Below are 23,245 nucleotides of genomic sequence, written 5' to 3'. Positions count from 1 at the left end.
TTTATTGTCCTCAAATCCCATTCAGGAGGATGACGGATGAGGCCTGGAGACTGCTTACTTTTAACCTCTTCCAGGGAAGCCATGGAATCTGCCCTGAACCCTAAACCAGGCTAGTGTTAGGAAGAGTGTTTTTAACCCATCCCTTTCCCCCTGTTCAAATGACAGAACAACACATCTGTTTATGAAGCCACAAGAAGTTTTAATACTACTACAAATTCTCATGCTGAACTTTGATTTTGTAAGTTTGTGTTTTTGCGCTATACCGCATCTTTATAATACACATTTTTATTCCAACCAGGTTATTCAAAGATTATAATATATAAGGGCAATTTGAGTTTTTTTTTCTCTACTACTTTCGTAACATTACCAGTTTTGTTTTAATTTCATGAAAGGAAAAGTGTGGGGTTAGCATGCAATCTGAATGAAAAAAAAAACAACTGAAAAGCACAGCAGTCTGCCAGTGCCCTGGAACATTAAAACAGCAACACTTGGTTTGACCTGTTGGGATGCTGGCAGTCACTCTGGAGTTCAGCTTGACACTGCTGTCCCTGTCAGACTGTGGTGTGAACCTTATCTAGACATGACAGCTCTGTGTGGCAGGAAATCTAGATTTGAATCAGGATGGGTTTCGAAGGTATGGAGTGTTTCCTCCATAGAGGATACCCACAATCCTACACTATAAGAGTCTGGGTCCACTGTACTCATGAACTTCTATTAATATCCACCTGCTGTACCTGTTGTGTGAACACGCACTCTGGTCTTTGTCATTGCTGACCAGACATTAAAACCAATGTAATCCTATAGTAAATGAGACCTTACTAAAGGAATGAATCCTCACATACAGTACGAGCCTGTGTTTGCATTTAAGAGGGTAAAACTTGTTAAGGAAGCACTAAACCAAGACAGCCCTGGAAATGGCAAACTCTAATTACCACCTTAATTCATGCAGATAGATCTTTTAATTGTTGGAGGATAAATTAAGGGGATAATTAAGCATCCGTCCCATGATTGGATTGAGCTGTTTTTCAGCTGTCCCAATGCTCAGATTAACTGTTCATCTTTAAAATTCTATTACCGGATTCTATCTCGTCCGGACATAAAAGTAAAACTGCTTGAGGAGATAAATAGTATAATTGAGGGCTGCTAAAACCCCTTTGTGTATACATAAGGGTCAGGCTCTCCAACTGGAAAGGGGCTGCAGAAAGTTAACATGCCCAAGAGTTTTTACTCTTTTGGGGGAAACCTCTTGTGCCCCTATCTGGTATATAAGAGCAAACACTAATTCTCAAAAACACCTCTATTTGATATCCAACAAGTTTCGAGACACAGGTTTAATAAAAGGCACAGAGACGACTTCACCACACACAGACATCAATGTACCATCTTGACAGCCATCCTCATAGATTCCATGCCCAGCCTCCTAAAGGTAGTCAAGAACAGGGCCAAGCTGATAATTACGAGTGATTTTCTACTCGGGTAATGTCTACAGAAGCCGTGATAAAAGTATGCTTTGAAACCGAGGTGTATAAAATTATTTTGTCAGGCATCTGCATAAGCCCTGGTTGAATTTACTCACACTGTACATATAAATGCCTTTTTTCTTTTAATTAAGAGTAGAATGTTCAGACTGCTTAATGTGACATTGTATTTGATTTATTGGTTATTATTGAAGTTCTTTACCTCATTAACCTATAATTCATTCCATGATAACTTGCATATATATCACAAACTATATCATACAAAAAAAATCTATATTTCCAGTACAAATGAGATTGGAAACAGTTTGTTTCTTTTAGAATATCTTAATAGGGTCTGTCCCATTTAGCTCTTCAGGGAAAGAATTTCTATAGTCAAGAAAACAAAAACAATAATACAGTCCAACGCCTTTATAGCAGATGTAAAATAAGTAATTAGGAGTAAAAAGAATGGCTGAGCTTGGGGTTGAACCCCAAGGTCTCCAAGCTCATAACAAAAAGTCCAAACAGACAATACGTTGTTATACCCCTAATTTGTGGTAAATGTTTCATGCAATGGGTTCTATTATATTAATTCCCTGCCTACTGCTAATGGGCAGTAATCATAATAGGAAACTGCATTAACCTGACAGCATGTGAGATCTCTTCTGTTCTCTGCATCTTCACTGAGGTTGACCAACAAGAAAGGAAGGTCAATGAGGTTTAGGTGTAGGAAATTAACAAAACTCTCTGGTTTCATGCATCATTTCTCAGAACTGAAAGTATTCGAACATTAATTTAAATTAGGTTGCTGACACAGTAAATTTGATCAGCATTATAGCACTCAACAATCTGTCTTCAGGCTATGAAGCCATTCAGTCTGAGCTGCATGTCCTTATTTAGTCTGTCGAATGGATAGCTGAAAAGTATTGAGCTAAAGGATGAAAGTAACACTCACATTGCAAGCCATTCCAGGTTCTTATGGGTATGTGTTCCAATGCTTACACTGAAGTGGCCCATGATACATTTTATTACACATCTCATAAAAGGATGAAAAGCCAAATAATTATTTCAAGTCTATGTTGGGGTGAAGAGTGGATATGTTGTTGATTTTTTTTGTTTGTTTTTTTGGTGTGAAACTTTGTACTTTAAACTGTCTAAATAAACCCTTTAGAACCCTAAGTAACCATTTGCTACTAGCGGGATATTGCCAGTAAACTTAGATTCTGACACGCACACAATGTAGAAAATGTTTTTTGTTGTCCTGTGTGCCAGAATGCTGTCTTAACTAGTACTCTTTCTTTAATATAATACAATATTACATCTTAAATCAAAGGGTACAGTAGATACTCCCTTTATCTAACAGGGCTTTAGCATCTTGAAACTCCCTGAAGCAATTGCTGCTGGTTTCAAGCAGCCCTGTGTAGTTCTCTTTTTTGGTACAGAACAGTAGCAGTACAGTACAGACTGACCTTCACAGTAATGACTGCTCCAGGGAAGAACACTTGCTGTGTGGTCTAACGCTGCATTTTAACTCTCTCCCCAGTAACTGGCTTCCCCTATCCAACCACAGGGGCGGCAGTGGCATACAGAGGAGCCCACTTAAGAGGCCGGGGGCGTGCAGTGTACAACACGTTCCGTGCCGCACCTCCCCCCCCGCCCATCCCCACTTATGGAGCGTGAGTATCTTCAAAACACAAGCTTCATTCTCACACTCGCCACAGACTCCCTCCAAGCCAACAGTAGATACTGGGTCTGTTTCAACTTATTTCAATTTTTGCAGAAGAGGTTGTGTTATGTGCTTAGTTTTAGACCCATGTAAAACATGTAGCTACATGTTATTGACAGTGGAGAATTAGCCTGGGAACCTTAAGTACACTGCATGTAAAAATGAACTGTTTTCATGACCTAAGGTGCACTGAATAATTTCAAGCTCAGATAATTAAAACAGTACTACATCAGTCAAGACCAAAATGTTACTTGTTTCATGTTAGATTTTTGTTTTTGTTTTTTAATTCATGTAGCCCCATTTTCAGTGCAATACTGGAAGCATACTAGCTGTCAAAACACACACCTTTTTCGCTTCATCATGAAATAATAATTAGTTATATATTGAATTGCATTTCTGTTTCTTTCCATAGAGTTGTTTATCAAGATGGATTTTATGGTGCAGAAATTTATGTAAGTACACAACTGCTTGCTAATGTAAAAAAAAAAAATACATAAATGAAGTGATTGGGATAAATATTCATACCATCTTATATGTTTCTAACTGCATTACTGTTCTGAAGTGATATCATTGCCTGGCTCCTCTTGATGAGCTCAAAAAGGTCTTGAGCAGTGAGCGGTGCCAAGGACTCTAATAATAAAGTGTGATACCCCCTCTGTGGCATTCTGCATCCGGTCTGTGCCAGTCTGATCTGAGACCTTGCTACGACTGAGATAGCAGAGTCTGCAATTAAGCCGATTCTGATGGCTGGCCAAATGCGGAACCAATGAATCTTTACAAAACACAATTTTGTTCCAATCAGGTCCTGAATATATGGCAGCCTATTTTACAAGGGTTACTTGGAAGTGCCCCTTTGCTTTAATGCAATTCCTTCATCTCTGGCATTGCCAGATAGTCTGCAAGTACCCTGCTTACTTGTAGTTTCTGGCAGTGCCCCACATACTGTATTTTCTCAAGTTTGCACTGAAATCCTCTGGCTATTTTGTCATTTAAGTTTTCATTTTCCCATGCACCCGCACTCAGGGAAGTTCTGATTCTGTATACAAGTCAAGCCAAGAGTTATTGTAATACCATACATGTCAATTATATGTTAACAGAAATAAATTAACTGTTTCTGCGTGCACCTGTGTTGTATCCATGCCTGAATCACTGTAAACATTGCATCTCATTTCAGAACAATGTTTTTGAATGAATATTGTATTGCCTTTAACTTGGTACGTACCTCTGCAATGAACAATTAATATGTGGATACCATATCCCCAGCAAACACCAAGAAATGAAACCACAGCCCTGTCACTGGTGCACTAATCTCCTTGAAGACTGATATCAATCTTCTCTTTTACCTATCAAGCTGTAAAACAATGGCTTTTGAGTTAAATCTAATAGTGGCAGCCTGCCAGATGCATCAACAGGACCCAACGCATTCATGAAAAACACGTTAATCACAGCAAACTACATCCTCCACTACTAACCTTCGCTGGGAATACCCTCTCTTACCATCCCAGGCACAGAGAGGGAGGGTTGTGCAATATAAAACACAGTGGTCTCACCTAGAACACAGCTGTGTGACTAATTACAAAGGCAAAAAGCAAGAATCAGATGTGCTAATATACAGCGCATGTACATTAGGGCTGGCTCTTATGATTGGATTCACAGCCCCCCCCACCCCCACCCCGATTGGCACTCATTTTGAACTGCCTTATCTTATAAGGGATATTGCAGTCTCTACACCTTCCAGCATACCATTACAATTTCAGTTACCCCAACCATTTTTTGATTAGTGTGAAAAAACACAATATTCTCATCGCGTTTTTGCCTTTTATTGGTAGTACCAGAGATGTAATATTAGTTGTTTTTTTTTTATGGCTATTGTATCGATCGGTTCACTCCTGGTAAAATAAATACTGTGCATAAGATTAAAAAACAATTTTGGACATGAAGTTAAAGGCAAAAATAATGTTTTTTTTTTGTTTTTTACTCATAAAAAATGACAAAAGAAAATAAATCAAAACCATCCATCAATCAGAATGCATTAAAGTTGCTGTTTTGTTTGCAGGGTGGGTACGCAGCTTATAGATACGCTCAGCCAGCTACTGCCGCCACTGCAGCTGCCTACAGCGACAGGTAAGAGCTGTCCAGACAACCCAAGAGAGGCTCCTGCACTATAATTCTAGCATCTGTGAGCATGTGCCGGATTGTGTTTTGTAAACCCTGGTGCAATGGAAGCCATCCAGAAACCAACTAAATTCCTGTTAGTCACCAACAAACCAGCGAGTTACTGGAAATCCTGGTAGACAGTGGCAACAAACAAGGCTGTTAAGAGAAAATGGGAGAAACTTATTTCAGATTTGCATGTGGTATTTTTTTTGCTGCATCACTATTGCAGACCACAATCACCTGCTGAAATAATTCCGACACTTTGGATCACCATCTAAACCTATAGTCCCTCTGTGTATATAAATCGGAAGACTTGGCAGTTTTGCTAATGCAAGCCTTGGCTTTTAGCCCATAGGGTTTGGGTAGTGTCGTTTGGCGTGCAATCAGTGATTTATCCGAACCTTCGAGAGCTCTGTCAGGCTGGATCACGGCAGCTTGGGATCTAATCGCGAAGAGATTGAGCGTGTCAGTTCTGATAACGTACGCCATGCCTCGAAGCCTGAAGACCCAGATAATGTGAGATTTATCAGAACTCACGGCAGCTCAAAATATGAGCAACGGATATCCGCGCACACAATATTGGACAGCAGCATTATTCTGCAAGCTATTTTAATCTTGTGTTTTCTTTTACCTCCCATTCTGTTTTAAAGTAATTGTATGTTTGTTATTTGAAATATCTTACACAATTTACAGAGCCCGGAACGCTCTGGGTTCTGCATATGAAAATATCCATGATTTTAAAACAGTGGAGTTTTCTAAATTTGATTTTACTGAACATGTGCTTTAAATTTTGGACAAGACACAAGGATTTTTTTTTTTTAGTTTAGGCATTTACTATAACCACTTGTGTAAACTGAAACACAACTAAAGTTTGTCCTTTTTAGCAGAATAGAATAAAGATGCCTTCTGTATTCAGACTCATTATTAAAATGGTAATCGCTTTAACCCTTTGCTTTCCACATGGAATGTGGATTTAGGTTTTAAAAACTGTCCATTGGTCATGAGTTGCATGCCTGTAGATTTGGGGTATTTCATGTATGAAGTAACTCACATGTTTACTGCACACCAATGAAATTATGGGGGCATTGCCACAGCACACTCTTGCCAATATAAAAACTACGAGCACAAGAAAAAGTAACTTGGGAATGGCACAGGACTGTCCTTTGATGTTTTAATCCAAGATGACAAAACACAATTCAATCTGATATTATTTTGCTGTATAATAAAGACGTTTGGGTCCAGTCAGTGTATTTTCAAAATCTCTTTTTTTCAATTTCTTTTTCCCTTGCTCATTTTCTGCCCTTAGTCCTTGGCTGCGAGAACCTTATCTGCTCCCTACAGACCCTCATTTGCAAGCCTGAGTTTGAAAATAAATAAATAAAACAAACAAATCTTAGAAGGAAATTGGAAGGATTAGTTCCAAACCACCAACAATGAAAAGATTCAGTAGTACATTGCAGCAACAGTAAACAACAAACGTGCAGGCGTAAACTGGTGAGAGGACCACACACAGACACAAACACAAAGCCAGTGAAATGCTGGCCAAGTTGAATTTGATTTGCTACTTACATACTGTACCGTGGGTGTATATTTGTTCCCCTTGAGAAGAAATACCGAAATTCTCTTTAAAAAAGGATAGCAAAATGACAGTTTTCATTCACCAGCCATCACCACCTAGGCACAAATACAGTTAGAATCAAAAGGTAGGCAAGTTAGCCGTAATGTGTTTTTTTTGTTTAAATTAAATGCATTAATTTGCTGGAACTAGTAATGTACTGCATGCCAAGTGAAGATGCCATTACAATAAACTGTAACTACTACAAGTAGCACTGTGATATATACATATCCCATTAAAATTGAATGAAGGGGAATACATGGTAATACGTTATTATTACTACCCCATCTCTTTCCCTGAGAACATGTTGAAAACTAAGAATCCTCTTTTTATTTCAGTTATGGTAGAGTCTATGCAACAGCCGACCCCTATCATCACACAATTGGACCAGCTGCCACATACAGTGTTGGAACTATGGTAAGTGAATACATTTAAAAACAAATAGCCAATACGTTTTTGTTTTTTTAATAAAAGGAAACTGTAAAAGAGGAGACAATACCAGTGTGGTAACAAGTCTTTTGTTTTGTTTTTTTTTATCTGGAGAACATGATTTTTTCAATACTGGATTTACCAGTATATAACATTAAAAAATGTGTGCGGTTTAATTCAGTGAATGCAACTTCCAGTAGGTGGAGCCATTTGCTGAAGATCTGCTTATTAATAAACTGCTGTTCAAAACATCATACAATATTTTAGGAGGCAAATATATTAGGGCGCGTCTGTTGTAGTAACCTAGTAAAATAATTGATCCTGTAAATGAGCATCTTGAAACTGTGTATGACATTTCAGTAAATAGTATAATGACATACACTGACATACACAGTGTACCAACATGTTTGACTGACAGTATTTTCAGGTAGTGCTTGAGCCATTGTTAGAGTTGCCACTTTAGTAAATGTTGGCCACTAAAACAGATGCATAAATGGCAGGTTTTTTTGTTTAGTTTTTTTACACGTGAAATGCAGGGTTGCAGTTATTATTATTTATTTCTTAGCAGACGCCCTTATCCAGGGCGTCTGTTAATGTTAGTTTTTAGCTAGCTTGTGCAGCTAACATCAAAGATGAAACAAAATGTACAATTTGGTTTCTTTTCCGTGTGGGGGTGGAAGAAAAAAAGCATGTGAATTTCTTTAAGATTAATGATCATCACGCGAGTGCAGCGGCGTGCCGTGGGAGATTAAAGAGAGAGGGAAAAAAAAATAGATTCCATCGCACCCCACCTCCCCTACCCAGGACAAGCGCTCTCCTTTAGACAAACGATTTGAATTTGCCGAGCCAACATTCGTGTGAATTTTTTTTTTTTTTTTTTTTTTTTAGATCCGCGGTGCAGCTGCTAGCTAAAAGCTTTCATTAAGACAATTTTCTTTCCTTTCATTTACTTAATTAAAACTGTGGCCTCTGTTGCTAAAGTTTTGATTTCTTTTTTTTTTTTTTTTTTTTAATTGTCTTCCCTTTCTTCTGCTGAAGTTTCCCCACCCCCAAACAAAAGAAAACACTTCTTCTGCACCCCTAAAAAGATCAAGTTTTCCCCCTGGGTTGCATGGGATAATGAGGAGGCTGAATTGGTAGTGAATACATGATGCTAGTACAGTATCTACTGCTGTGCAACACCACTATAGATGTTAGGATAGCACACTTGAAAAAGAGGACTGACTATTTTAATTCTTTAATCATATTTAATTAATAGTTCTTTAGGAAAATTTAATATTTTTTTAATTAAAAAAAAAAAAGTTAAATAATGAGTTCCTTAGAGGTTGCAGAAAATCTTTTTGCAATTTTGAACGCATGGTTATACAATCTGTGCCGAACCAAAAAGGCTCCCTTCTCCATAAATTGAGGAGAATATAGACTTTGAAGATTTCTTGTTAGCCCTCGAGGCGATGCTTTAAAAAAAAAAAAAAAAGAACTGTGTAGATTTGTTTATACTGGTTTACCGAAGCACAGCAAGAAATGACTTTTCAGCACCGCAGGCATGGCACTGAGACACTTCAGTTTGATTCAGATCTTTTAAAATAAGCAACTCGAAACCATTGCGTAGATGCTGTTTTAGGTGTCTTGACTACTCGCTTCAGAATATTATATTTCATTTTGTGATGTTTATAAAGCAAACCTTTAAAATAATGGCCGTAAATTCATGCAACTTCAAAGGAAATAGAATCCAAGTAATCAAAAATACATAATGGATTCCAATGGAATGTACATATTTTAAGACATGTTTTAGTGCTTTGTCAGTTTCACTACCAAATCCCCACTCAGATCCCTAGTTGCTCAGTTTAATGAACAGTTTGATTAGATGTGTAGTGCCAGGGAGCCATAGGAAGGAAATACCATGGGGTATCAGGAATGTGGTGCATTAGTGTTGCCTCATATACCCACTATCCTGGGTGCCCCGTTTCTCAACATATGACACTGTCCTGGCACAATTATTTTAATACTACAGTTTAATGAACAAACTAACTTTTTAAAAAGCCCCTTCACATTAGTGTACACTGTACCTGCACCCCCACACACTCCTTTGCCAGCTCTGCCTGGTATAAGGATGCAAACTGAAAAGGGAAGACAGTTATTTAAAAAAAAAAAATAAATAAAAAACAATAATGAAAAAAAAGGAGGACCAATTTTTCTTCTCAATACTGATTGGCTTTTTTCATCTTTGATGTTGCAGGCTAGCCTATACAGAGGAGGGTACAACCGCTTCACCCCGTACTAGAGAGAGAAACAAACCCACCTGAACGGTTTAAAAACAAACTAAACAAACAAAACAAAAACAACACTCCTCCTCCATGGAAAACAAACACTTCCGGGTCACAACGCCAACCCCTCAAGCTATTTCAATAGCATTGTAGTATTATTATTATTATTTATTTCTAACTGTGTTGAGTTCTTTTTGTTTCTTGGCATTTTCTATGTTTGTTCACATCTTACTGTGTGGCTGACCCAGCACTTCAATGCAGGGAGGGGGAGGAGAGTTGATGCAGAACCTGGAAACTCTGAAATGGGCTCGCTCAGAAAGATGTATGGGTAGACTGGAGTCAATTCCTATTGAAGGCTGCAAAATGGTGCAAAAGCCGTATGCATTACGTATTTAACAGGTATCAGTGTTGGAGCTAAGGTCATGTGATTATGAACATCATTCGTAGACACTTGTGCGACAGTGTAAAACAATGTGGACAAAGGCAACACCAAGCAGGGAAAAACAGGTCTAGGTATGAAAAACTTCAGGGGGAAATGTTAATGGTATTGATAGTGGAGACGGAATGGTTAAGGTTCAGATCAGTTTTTATTATTGCAAGTCCACGGCTAAATACAAGGCCTTGATTACCTGACGTGACAAAGGAGCTCTGGACACTACCAGACCTGTGTTATTAAATTACCATTTCAGCAACAAGGTTTGTCACCGATGTGATCTGTAAATATTACTGCCGTGATATGTAAAGCAGTAGGAAAAAACGGTCTCTGCTCTACCTCCTTTATGACCATGGGGGGGGGGGGGGAGAAGCAGTACAAAATGCCATCTTTCTGAGCCTGTTCACTGCAGAGTCTATTACTTAACATCAGACCATGTTACATACAGTGTGTGTGTGTGTTTATATATATATATATATATACATATGTAAACAAACACAGCAAGCTGTAGTGCTGGTGCTATAGTAACAAAAGTACAGTAGTTAGAAAAGAGACATCGATGCACAGGATAAGAGGTATTCTATTACCACAGCTGGTTATGCAGGATTTGTGTTTTATTCACTGGTTATTATCTCTACCACAAACCAAATACAGTAGCTATTTTGTTTATTATGTGCAAAAACTTAAAGAGCAGCTACCCTTGTGTGGGGTGGGGGGGGGGGGGGGGGGGGGGGATCCATCTGTATTTACTACCAGCTAATAAGTAAATTGATTTGGGGCTACTAGTCTGCCTACATGAAGCACTGACTATAGTTAATTTGGGAAAAGCCCATTTCAAATACACGTGGGATCCAAATAAATTTAATCCAATTCAAGGATTTTACTTTTTTTTATATACAAAAGAAAAGGAGTCTGTACACTACGTGATACTCAGATGGTAGATTTCCTCTCCACAACATATGGGAGTTAAGTCCCATGTAGGTTCATTAGATCGAATACTAGACTTCCCTCCACATGAGTAATGAAATCCACAATGCAGCTCGTTTAAGAAATACAACACCTAATACTTGTGGGTGAAAAGAGCCCTAGGTAATCAGTTAGACGTGGCTGTCTGATGTTAAAAACATTGCTCTTTAGAGAGAGGGTGAAGTAAAAGAAAGTGAGCTGCATAAATGAGAAGAGGCTGATCATCTTCCCTTTGAATGTAAGCAAGCTAGTCACAAACACTTATGAGACAGCCCACTCCAAATGAATTGCAACAGGGAGTAAAAAAGAGCGCTGTAGGAAACTGAAATCCAAGGCAATATACTTTAGAGATTAAAGATAACGCTGGAGCGTCGATGACCACTGATCTCATTTGGAGATACACTAGACTAACTCCATATAGTATAGCCTTCTGAGTCTTTTACCATAGTTTATTATTCCAGACATAACATTTTCTCCGGCGGGTCAAACGAGAGTTCAAGAATCTGGATACATGGATCTGCTGCACGGTTTATCCCAAGAGTTATTTATGTTCGATTATAGTATTCAGTATTTCAAAACGTATGTATTAGTATGTAAAACTTGTTCTGGTATTATCATTATATTTAAAAAAAAAAAATTGAAAAATGACTTAGACAATAACATGTTCTTCCTTTTATATACTTCCAATATTGCAGAATTACACAGGGCGTTTTTTATATAACTATGAAAAAGGCTTTAAGCAACATTATGTATAGCTTTTTTGAAGAAGGGAGATAACCAATGTCTTTCTAGATGTTTCTGATGAAATCATTCTGTGAAGTGTGTGTTGTTGAGGTATACATTATTTATATTATTGTGTGTATACATTATTATTCTAAGTATACACTGTGTGACAATAACCAATAGGGAAAAAGGCTGCTTATTGGAATTAAGAGGTAAATGTACACAATTGTAAATGGCTTTTCTATTTAGTTAAAAATGTGGCTAAGACCACTACAAAGTGAAATAGTTTATTAATTCAAAAATACATAAAGGGCTTTTTTTCTCTCCACTTCCTGGCTTAGGGTCGATTCAAATACTATGACTACAACTACTACTACTACTACTAATAATAATAATAATAATAATAATAATAACAATAATATAGGGCATAATTATGGTTTGTTGCACATTATTCCACATTAATGCTAAATTTTTGTTTTCATGGATTTTTTTCAGTCCCTTATTGAGTGAAGGCATTGAGAAAGTTCTCGTCAAAACATTCGGCATTGAATTTAAAAAGCAGCTATTTTGTTATAGTACCCATCTAGTGAATACCTACTGTATTCTGAAACGATCTACAGTAGTTTGAAGTTATTTATAGTTTAACCGAATTGGACTGGCTATGCAGATTGTTTCAATGCAATAAAACCTTTGTATTCATCCCTTACAAAAATAATAAAAGAAACAGTATTTGACACAGTAGCTTAGCAACAGTATTGTACCCATTCATACTTCATTACAACAATGCTGCATTTTTTTTTTTTTTTACACCCTGACTAGGAAAATGTTTGTTTTTGGAATTACCTTTGGAGAGAAAACAGGGAAAGCAAGTAACTAAATGAATTCTGAAGTTTTTTAATTGATTTGGTGACCCCCACCCCCCTCCCCAGTCTTTCTTGCATGCTACAGTAAGCAATCAAATTATTAACAGTTTAATTGGATGTAATAATTAGAATTATGGCTCCACGGACCTGCCGGTCCCAAAATAAAATGTTGAACTGCAGTTCCTTTTTACAAATTAGTACTTCATGTTTTTATTGAAGAGGACCAACATTTTGTTGCAATGTCCTTTCATCAGTTGGAAAAAAAAAAAGAGGGAAAAAGGGTGTTTAAATTTCAACCAAAAATACACATACCCAAATGTTTTGGTCGAAGGCATTAGCTGGAACATTTCTCTACGTTGTTATAGCTGTAGCTCAGAATTTAAGATTTGGGTGTTGGAAGGTAAGCTTTCTGTGAGCCAAATCCAATCCTAAAAGTGCTAATTGGTACTAACTGGCCCCTTGTGGCCCCTATGATCCCCATGCTATGAAGAGATGTGATTTTGCAAGTATAAAGTTCATTGAGGATTTTTATTTATATAAAAAAAAAAGACATTTATAATTGTGCTTCTCCAAACCCCCTTTTAAGTCCACTCAAATATTCTGTTTTTATTCTGGCAAGATATTTGTAAAAGAAAATATTTGCCAAGCCTTTGCCATGGTCTTTTTCTTTGATATCTATTGCTGCTCTGTTCTGTGGTCTAAAATGTATTTGCTATACTGTTTACATGTTGCTGAACATATTCTATGTAATGTATGTATGTATTTTCACTTTTATGAATTTGCTCATTGCACAAAAGGGCATTTGGTACCCGTTCATAACGACGAGGGGGAAAAAAGATGGTGTATTTGTTGTTCTTTTTAAATTGCAGGATACATGAAACTTAAATTGTTAAATATATACCCTACCTAACTGTAATAACAACTTGGGATTTACTACTGTGTCATTCTGTCAAGGGACATGCCTATAAAAGTAAAGGGTAGCACTTCATTTTAAGTATCATTAATTCAAACATAATTGCACACAGTATGTTAATGCATATTACATGCATTTCAAATATACCTGGTGACAAAGATTTAGTGGAGACACATATATGGAGAGTATTTAAAAACATGGTCTGGGATGCATGTTTCTCGTAAAGCTGGGACAATGTATGATACATTAATATTATAAAAATAAGTATGGAATGTACCAAGAATTAATTCATATTAACTTAATATCTTATAGTTCATATGTGACTGGTTTTGAATTACTGGCACTAAAGAATTAATGCAGAACTTATGGTTCATAACACATCTACATAACAAAAAACTGAAATAGAGAGGTGAAATAATAAAACTTGTATCAAGCAGACTACTGTTACGGCTAATCCCTTCTTCGGTATAAAACGAAAGCAGCAATAGGCAGACAATGTATGCTACTGTAAGATGTCTTTCAACTTATTCCCACAGCAAAGGTATTAACCAGGATTGATGATTTTTCTAGCCCCTTTTATTCCTCTGAACTTTCCTGTCCAAGTTCATTTCCTGAGCACAGTATGTGAACTACTAATATCTGAGGCATAGAAAGTAAACAAGAGGCTTTTCAAAGACCTATTTGGGGAGTTAATTCAGGCATACAGCATGTGCACTAGATTAAAAAAAGCACTGGGTTAGCAAATGGTACAGAAGGGTACTTGATTGATTAAAAGGTCAGACACTGCAGCTACAGAAGAATATTAGCATAGGTCAGCACTGTACACATGTTCTCCAAGCCATCTGCACAATCTCCTGAACTCCCCATGACATGAAATAAAAACCAACCGTCAGATACAGAAGTTAATTACCTCAACTGAACGCATGAAGTGCTTGCAAAGCTAGATCAATAACTGATACTGTAAGAAAATTAATGCATAGTTTTAATTTAAAAAAAAACTGCTGTCAATTGGAGAAAGGGTATGACAAATAACATTTTAACTGTGTTTTTACAGGCCTTTAATATATTAAAATTGTAGCACCATTAGTGAACTTCAATACCAGACAAAATCAACATGGAATTATTTCAGTTTAACTATTCATCACTTCAGCACACATCTGTGAGAATAAACACTGCAGCTTTAGAGAAATTGATACTGAACTCACTCAAGATCACATCTGATCACATCTGTGTTCAGGCTGCTTGTCCCTTGAAAGAATCTGAATTTGCAACAAAAAAAGTATTGAATTTAAAAATTACCTTCTATCTATCTTCTTTTTTTTATCATTTTCTGATTCCAGTAAAAAAACTAAACAAAAAATATGGAGCAGTGGACATCGCCCAAAAGGTCTCTAAAAGAACAGAAACAAGAAAGTACAAGAAAAATCCTTCTACCAAGGCTGAAAGACGGACGGAGCGAAGATTATGCAAGTACTGTGATGAGAACATGAAAAAAATAACATAAAAACATGTTTAAAAGGTGTGGTGCAGGTTTACTTTCACGTGGGACAGCCTTGCTAGGAGGAGAAAGAAAGCACTGGGTCCTAACCCTAAAGTCATAACTTTTTATTTTTATAAAATAAACTTTTTTAAGTTTTAAAAGACTGGAGGAGGACCCCTTGATCTGCAGATCTACCACCCTGACAGGGCACAGACTAGACTATTTCAAAAGGTAATCCTTACAGACCTTATATAGTTAGGGTATAGATAGACAGACCTTACCTTCATTCATTCATTCATTCATGTGATGCCAAGATCCTCTTTGCAAATATAACAACAACCTGGGCCTTTGCATAATCTGCACCTGTTTATGGTGGATAAGAAGGAAAGTTGAGTGTACTGAAGAGTATTTGTGACGTTATTCATTCATAGCTGTATTGTATTTATTAGTCCACAGGGCTACAAGTGTTAACATGTTTGCCATACAGTATTTTCAGAAAATATAATTTCATGCAATAATCTGTGTGCAAATGTGATTTTTTAAAATTCAATTAAAACACATCATTAATGATGAATCAAAATAAAAATAGATCCACAAACTTCCTATACTCGTTTGTAATTCCAATAAGCACTGATCTCAGAACCAGCAGCTCTAACTACTGAGCTGCCCACACTTCTTTAAAACACTTGCACAGCTTTGAGAGTCTTGGTGGTCCTTCCTATACAGAGCAATTATGTAGACACCTCAAGCCTTTTGAAACCCGGCACAAGACAGTCAGATACAACATAGGAACTAACAGACCTGGGAAAATAATATCATCCATTTCGGGAAAATCCTTTATTCCCTCGTGCAACCCCCAGCAATTCTGCATTTGCTAAGCAATTTTGAGCTCCCATTACTGTATCCTTCTCGTACCAGCCACCTGCACTCCACCGGCAGCAGCGATTGCAGTACCTGCTGGGAAATAATTACCTGCTAATATTTCTCCTCTCAGAGGACTCAACCTGTGGCATCAGTTAAGTCAGACTGCAAGTTGAAAGACTGCGTACTGCCCCGGGATTGAGAATGAAGGCCTCACATCGGCTTTGATATTGAAACCCAGATTTGGCGTTTCTGAGAGACAGCTTTAACTTTCTATATTGTTGGCCCTTAGTAAAAACTCTTTTGATGAGAAGGAAAAAGGCAAGAATGTTTCCAAGTTGTATTTAAAATATACATATACTTTTAAAGATAAGTGGCTAATAGATTGTGATATTGCTGCCTCTGCTATAGTCCTCAAAAAGGAACAGATTTTACAAGCACTTACACCAGTTGGCATCTTTTTTTTTTTTTCTTTTCTAAATACAGGTGTTGGTATGACTGGCCTCAGATTTAAATTAACAAAACAGAGCAGTATGCCCGATGTATTCCGAGAGACTAATGAGGTTTTTATGAAAAAGGAACAAGGTTGGAAATGAAAAGCGTGATGTTGGAAAGGAGATATAATGTTCAACGACTGAATTACACCCAATAAAACCCAGTTTTCCTTTGTTACAACTCCACCAGGTATAAAATGAAAATCCCATGTTAGTTTTAAAACAGTAAAGAACATAAGAAGCACCACATGCATCCCGGTAATGTTACTGATGTGCTTAGAGAATCAGATTTGTTTTTTGGCAAAGGTAAATTTTTGCTGAATGATGAAATAAGAGAAAGCCTGGAATTTCAAAAGAGGTTTCGATTTTCAGTCCTGAATAATAGGTGTTAGAAACATGTTTACATACATTACATTTCATTTGCTGTGGAATGCAATTAAAACACTAATACTTTATGTAAATTGTATATTTTTTTGTATTTAAACAGTAAACTATAAAGACTATACATGGTACATTTTAATACGGTATACTGTGACCCATTCAGTAAAAGATAGGAATGTGCATGTCTGAGCCAGTTTCTCTTGTTCTGTTCTTCATGAGACATTGTTTAAAGAGTGCATCATTTCAAATGCTGTTTCATTGTGTATTTCTTTTTTTACCCATGCCTTTACTTTTTGTATGCTGTTCTTGAAATCATTGTTTTTCTCCAACATTGTCATGGTCTCCCTGAATTGCAGCTGGCTTTCAGCTATGTGCACTGAGCCCTATGGAATGTTAGCTGTCTGTGTGTTGTGTTTGATTCCTTCATTCCAGTCATGTGAGACTGTGATCTGTGCCTCTGCTGACTGCACCTGTTCTTAAGTATACAATTGAAAACATCATAAAAAAGGGGAAGGAGAAAGTAGAAATACAGGGAAACAATGACAAATATTTTTTAAAAAGGTTTAACAAATGTTTTACCTTTGCACATTCTTATCTTTTAGTGAATATGGCCCTTTATACACAAAGTTCTGTTTGAAAGATGCACCCACCCCTTGTTATATCGCCCCTTGCTATACTGCGGATTCGGATATATCGCGGTCCTGGAGTTGGCTCCCCATTTTTACTGTCTTAACTGCGCATGCCTTAGTTGCACTATACATAAACAATTTCACTTAGAATTACTGTTCATTTTATTTTGTACTGCACAACACAAACAAAAATATATAAAAATTAAAAACAAAGCATTAATATCATACTCTTATCATATTCGTTCAATGCAGCAGGTTTGGGCATTTGAGAAAGGAGAGGAAGATTCATGAAATTAATTGGAGACTTTAGTTGATTCGAATGAATTCCCCTCCGCAGTACAAATTAAAACGGTGTGCTGCTTTTTATACGGAAAATGAGAAAAAGCGGGTTGCGTAGAGGATTTATATTGGACCCGATAAAACGAGGGAGTGATTGTACAGTATTTGTTATTGGCCTATTTGTTTTTCTATGGCTCTCTCGCTGTATCGCAGCCCTCGATATATAGCGGATTTGTATTGGACCCCAACACCCACGATATATCGAGTGGAAGGTGTATTTAAAATGGAGGCTGTCCCACCTTTACTTTTACCACCCTCCCCCTCCTGTGGTTTGACTAACAGGCTGTCCTCCCAGAAAGAAGCCCGTCCCACACTGTCTGTGTGCTTATTGATAAAGACTCATTTTTGTATTCCCACTGTACATAATCCCTCCCTCTGTACCCCCTTCCTTAAACCTGTATTATAGAACATTTCCATGTGCTTTACTGTCCCTGCGCAAAAAAAGTTTATAATTCTCTCATTTTTGCAATTGTTCCAATTAAAAAAATATATAATACATTAACAAAATAACTATTCCTCCTCTTCCAGAACTGTATTGTAAAACTCCTTTCTTTCTCATTCTGTATGCTTCTAATGTGCTTCAGAAGAACAGTACTATTTATTATAAAGTTATTATTATTGATTATTAATAAACATTTCTTTCTTCAACGAGAATAACTTGTCTTTCTTCAACAATAATATCTGTTAAGCTAGTGAAAGGCATGAAATGCTGAAGTATAGTATTATAAAACACTCATTGGAGATAAATTAAGACATGCTGAAAAGAAAACAAAACTAATTAAATGACAAAGTTTCCACAAGAAGCTTTACTTCAAAGTTTGTCATTGAATTACAGAGTTTCTTTTGGCATTTCTTAATGTAATAATGAATAGTAGGAGAAGCATAAACACCTGCAAAGTGACTGCCTGAACCCAGCTCTTGAAGGCTATTTATTATTCATTGATTTATTTTCCAAAAAGCAAAAGGAATAATCAAGTTACATCAAGTATTACATCATAAAAGGATAAATCTATAGCTTATACATGAAATCTGGTATTCTCCCCATCTATTGGAGGCTACATGAGCATATCTACCCAGTTTCCTTTACAATCCTTTTCCAAAAGAACAAAGAGCATCGGCAGCTGTACACTAGGGTATTGTTCACCCTTCTTTCAAGTACTGCTTTGAACAACAAGACACTTTTTCAAGTCTTTTTATGTTTACACTTATTTATTTAACCCTTTCATGGATGGCAACCTCATATGGGGACAGAAAAAAAAACAACTGTCTTTATATGGGGACATATGGAAAACCAAATGCATTGCATTATGATGACACCCAATCCAGCTCCTCCCCCCCCCCCCCCCCCATGCTGTACTGTTCTTCCTTGGGGGGTGGAGTTCAAATCCCGCTGATTCGTTTTATTTATATTTTTTAAAAAAGGGTTATTTAACCTTATATTCAGTGTGGAATAAAGCTTTCCAGTGGGAGCTGGTGGTTCAGTGGGCTAATCCCATGCCCGTCTGTCCCTTAAGACAGCGGTTGAAATCCAGATCCCAGAGGTGAGTTCCTGAGGTAAGTAATGATATTGGTTGTGCTTCCGCAGATGGAGGAGAAGGAGGAGGAGAAGACCTGCCCTGTGGAGGTAGGAGAGGATAGAAAGGGGGGGGTCTCCGCCAGGGAGGAGAGTGGAAGGTGGGTGTGTTGCTACCTGAGAAAAGAGCAAGGAGGCAAACAGTACTTATCTCCATAAGTCTCTTTTAAAGATTCTTATATGTGGAATCAGTAATAGAGTGATGACTGAAAATGTATTGAATGTGCTTGTAATAAGAATCTTTAAGAGAATGTATTGAATGTGTGTAATAAGAATCTAAGAGAATGTATTGAATGTGCTTGTAATAAGAATTTAAGAGAATGTATTGAATGTGTGTAATAAGAATATTTAAGAGAATGTATTGAATGTGCTTGTAATAAGAATCTTTAAGAGAATGTATTGAATGTGCTTGTAATAAGAATCTAAGAGAATGTATTGAATGTGCTTGTAATAAGAATCTTTAAGAGAATGTATTGAATGTGCTTGTAATATGAATCTTTAAGAGAGACTTGTGGAAATAAAGTACTGTGTGCCTCCTTCCTCTTCTCTCAGGTGGCAACACACCCACCTTCCACTCTCCTTCAGGGCAGAGGGGCCAGACCCCCACCTTTCTATCCTCTCCTACCTCCCTCTGCAGGGCAGATCTTTGCCTCCATCTGTGAAAACACAACCATCATTACTTACCTCTGGGATCTGAATTTGAACCACTGTCTTCGGGGATAGAAGGTTGTGGGATCAGCCCACTGCACCACCCGCTCCCATGAGAAAGCGTTTGTTTCACACTGACTATAAAGGTTAAATAACCAATTTCTTTGAAAATAAAGAAAGGAATCAGCTGGATTTGAACCCAGTACCCAAAGGAGAAACAGCACAGGATGCTAGTGAATTAGACCACTGTGCCACCTCACTTTTGTGAAAAGCCTATCATTGTCTACAGCACAACATTTCACTGAATTATCACAGTGCACCAAGAGTGAAGCTGGCTCACCTGCTGCGTGAAATACATTATTACATTTTGTGATGTGGACCTGGGGATAAGTTGTGATGCTCAATTTGGTTTAATTTGTGACTTGAACTGGATGCAAATCCAAACCTCATAGGTCTGTAAGGTAAATTAAACAATATTTTTTAAATGAGGGATTAACACATGTCTCATGTGGGACTTGAACCAATTACTCCAGGAATCAGAGGCCAATGCCCTACCAACTGAGCTAGCCAGAGAACACCCATGTAAAATACTAACTTGTACTTGAATGAATTATTTGTACAATATGTAGGGACAGATTGAGACTGGATAATATTCTTAACACACAACCTGAACCACAACTGTGGTGTTTATTTATCAATGTAATGTTTGTTTGTTGAGTGCGTGTTTTTCCCTCCCTCCCTCTCCCTCTCTCTATGTTAGAAAAATAAATCAAGACAACAAATTAGAAACTTAGAAATAAATAAAGTAACTGACAGTTAGTCAGAAAGAAACAACTAAAGTAACTTAGAACAAACTTAAGACAGTAAGTTACACAGTAAGAACAAAATTAAGTTAGCGAGCAAGAATAAAGCCCTTAGGGAACAAATTAAGACAGTAAGTTAGAAAGAAACAATTAGAGAATAAATTAAATTATAATGAAACAAAATAAATAATGAACAAAGAATAAACGTCACCTGCATCTTACATGAAGATGTTCCCTAAAGCACTAATGGTAGTTTTACAAAAGATGAGAATTTAGCAAATATTTTAGTTTTTAATAAACAAGAGGATAATTGATCATTTAAAAGGATGTTAATACCTACAAAAGCAAATGTAAAGTATCAAACAAAAAGAGGAAGACATGCCATGAATGCTTTATACATTTAGAACAGATAAAATTAGAAAATATATAAATAAAGGAGAACAAATGGGTACACAGGACAAGGAGTGTGAGAAAAAGCACCGGCTGCTGCTTCTATATTCCTAAGAATGGGTAACATTTCAGGATCCCACTGTACTTGTAAGATGGCTTAGCTGCTAAACTCATTTTACCAAGATATTCAGTAAATAAGGGGGTTGAGTGAGGAAAAAGTGGGCAAAACATGTCACACCACCAGTAATTCTTTACTGACACGACTATTTTAACCACCAGTTTATACGAGATATATATATATATATATATATATATTAGAATACAAGTCATGAATAAAAAGAATAATATAAAAAACACAAACAAAAATAATGTCGTTTTTGCGCAATGGCATTGATCCATTTTGTTTGTTATATATATCATATTGGCTTGAATTGGACAGTGTTTTTTCTTTTTATTTTTTTTTTTTTTTAAAAAAGGTCGTTTAATACAAAATTTAAAAAAGACTTCCTCAATCAGGAAGCTATTAAAATGCCACATGGGTCTCAGTGAAATGTAATGCTTGTGTTAATTACAGATGGATATACCAGGTTACAACCGAACTATCATTTCATCGCAGCTCAACGTAAAAGAAATTTGCAACGCATTAATAGTAATCAGTGGGGCGGTAAATTAATTTTGGATTGCTTTTCTGGTTTAGTACAAAACTGCTTTGTTGAGTTTTTTCTTTTTTCTTTTTAAATTATACTTGGCAATTCATGCCACAAAATAAATCCCCTTTTTTGTAAAAAAAAAATAATAATTAATAAATAATATTTTTGAAGCTGTAGTGAATAGCTTTCTTAACTGCAGTCTAAATAATGTTTTAATTAAAAAAATGACTGTTTTCATCTAGTGTTCAAAGCGTACCTCTCTTTCTCTGTGGTATTTATATTGTGCCAGGAGAAAAGTGGCTGAAATAGATCTGCAGACGCCCCCTACTGCCAACGATAACAACAACTCTGAATATCAAATCAAGTGAAATGTAACCAGTTGCTACATTACAAAGCAAAGGGAAAAAATACTCCTTTACTGGGTTATACCATGCAAAAAATTATAATAAAAAACAAAAATGAGCTCAGGACACATATTGAACTCTCATAAACTATTAATGTAATCGATATTACGATTTAATTATGTGGAAGCTAAGCAATTGTAGTATGCACTGCATAACAGGGATGTAAGACTCCCATTGCGAAGCAGTCTGGATCATTACATGTTTTACTATGAGCTTAATTAACTACACTACTTCCAACTACAAGTGTTCACAAAGTGGCTGCTTGAGCGGACAGTAAATATGGAATGCATTATAAAATTGCTAGCGTCCACATAATGAAGACAAAGGATCAATATAATAACGGATTTAAAATAAATAATAATAATAATAATAAATAATAATAAAATGGAGAATTTAATGTGGTATTGGGAGACATTTGATGCATTATCCACATATTTTTATGCAGAGTCTTCACAAAATTAGGTCAAGGGGGGACTTGGAAATTACATTTGCCACGAATAATAACGGACCATTGTCAGCTGTCCCTTTGAAGTCTGCTTTTTAGGAAGACCTGCCGAACGCTGTTACAACGTTTCACTTTGACTACCTGTAAAACTTGTAAATAGTTGCAAAAATATACCACAGTAAAGAAAAACTTTAACTTTGACGCCTGAACCCGTGTTTTGTGTACATACCGTACTGCTAAAATTTTAAATCTACAAAAACTAAACAGTAAATATCAATAGATTCACAAAACAGCTACATGCTAGCACAGTCTCAACTTGAAAAGTTATTTAAATACAAACATGAATACAGGCAGCGCATTCCACGAGCACAACAATCTCTATATATATATATATATATATATATATATATATATATATATATATATATATATATATATATTAAAGCAAGCCGGCTTTTGAAAACAAAACGCGCACTCACCTGACAAGCTGCTATCAATATACTCAAATTCCCCTCAAAACTTGAAAAGCAAGGATATGCATTGCAAACTCAAAAGTTTGTTCTTCAACAGCACAAACTCAACATGCGGCCATCTTGCTTGCA

General features: G+C 36.6%; 1 protein-coding gene and 1 long non-coding RNA gene across 12 annotated transcripts in view; one reads left to right on the top strand and one right to left on the bottom strand.

Moving 5' to 3' along the window:
* LOC117423437 (RNA binding protein fox-1 homolog 3) overlaps nt 1-18,378 on the top strand; it is a 374,971-nt gene extending 356,593 nt beyond the window's left edge. For 9 of the 11 annotated variants that reach the window (XM_034039231.2, XM_058989872.1, XM_034039233.2 and 6 more), the window contains 5 exons: nt 3,001-3,133; nt 3,596-3,635; nt 5,240-5,307; nt 7,294-7,372; nt 9,621-10,775. In XM_034039231.2, the coding sequence (XP_033895122.1) occupies nt 3,001-3,133; nt 3,596-3,635; nt 5,240-5,307; nt 7,294-7,372; nt 9,621-9,665 (365 nt within the window). In that variant the 3' untranslated portion in view covers nt 9,666-10,775. Of the gene's footprint in view, nt 1-3,000; nt 3,134-3,595; nt 3,636-5,239; nt 5,312-7,293; nt 7,373-9,620; nt 10,776-14,886 lie in introns of those variants that run through there. The other 2 variants (XM_034039226.3, XM_058989873.1) reach the window with 2 other exon arrangements.
* LOC131697925 (uncharacterized) overlaps nt 1-23,245 on the bottom strand; it is a 38,403-nt gene extending 15,158 nt beyond the window's left edge. Inside the window, exons 1-2 of the long non-coding RNA XR_009307551.1 lie at nt 23,123-23,245; nt 15,308-15,389 (exon numbers count right to left, since the gene is read on the bottom strand). This is a non-coding gene — a long non-coding RNA (uncharacterized LOC131697925). The remainder of the gene's footprint in view (nt 1-15,307; nt 15,390-23,122) is intronic.

This window comes from Acipenser ruthenus, chromosome 17 (genome assembly GCF_902713425.1).
Source record: "Acipenser ruthenus chromosome 17, fAciRut3.2 maternal haplotype, whole genome shotgun sequence".
NCBI lineage: Eukaryota > Metazoa > Chordata > Actinopteri > Acipenseriformes > Acipenseridae > Acipenser > Acipenser ruthenus.
Note: the sequence above shows the minus strand (reverse complement) of the source record. Positions and strands in the feature narration are given on the sequence as shown.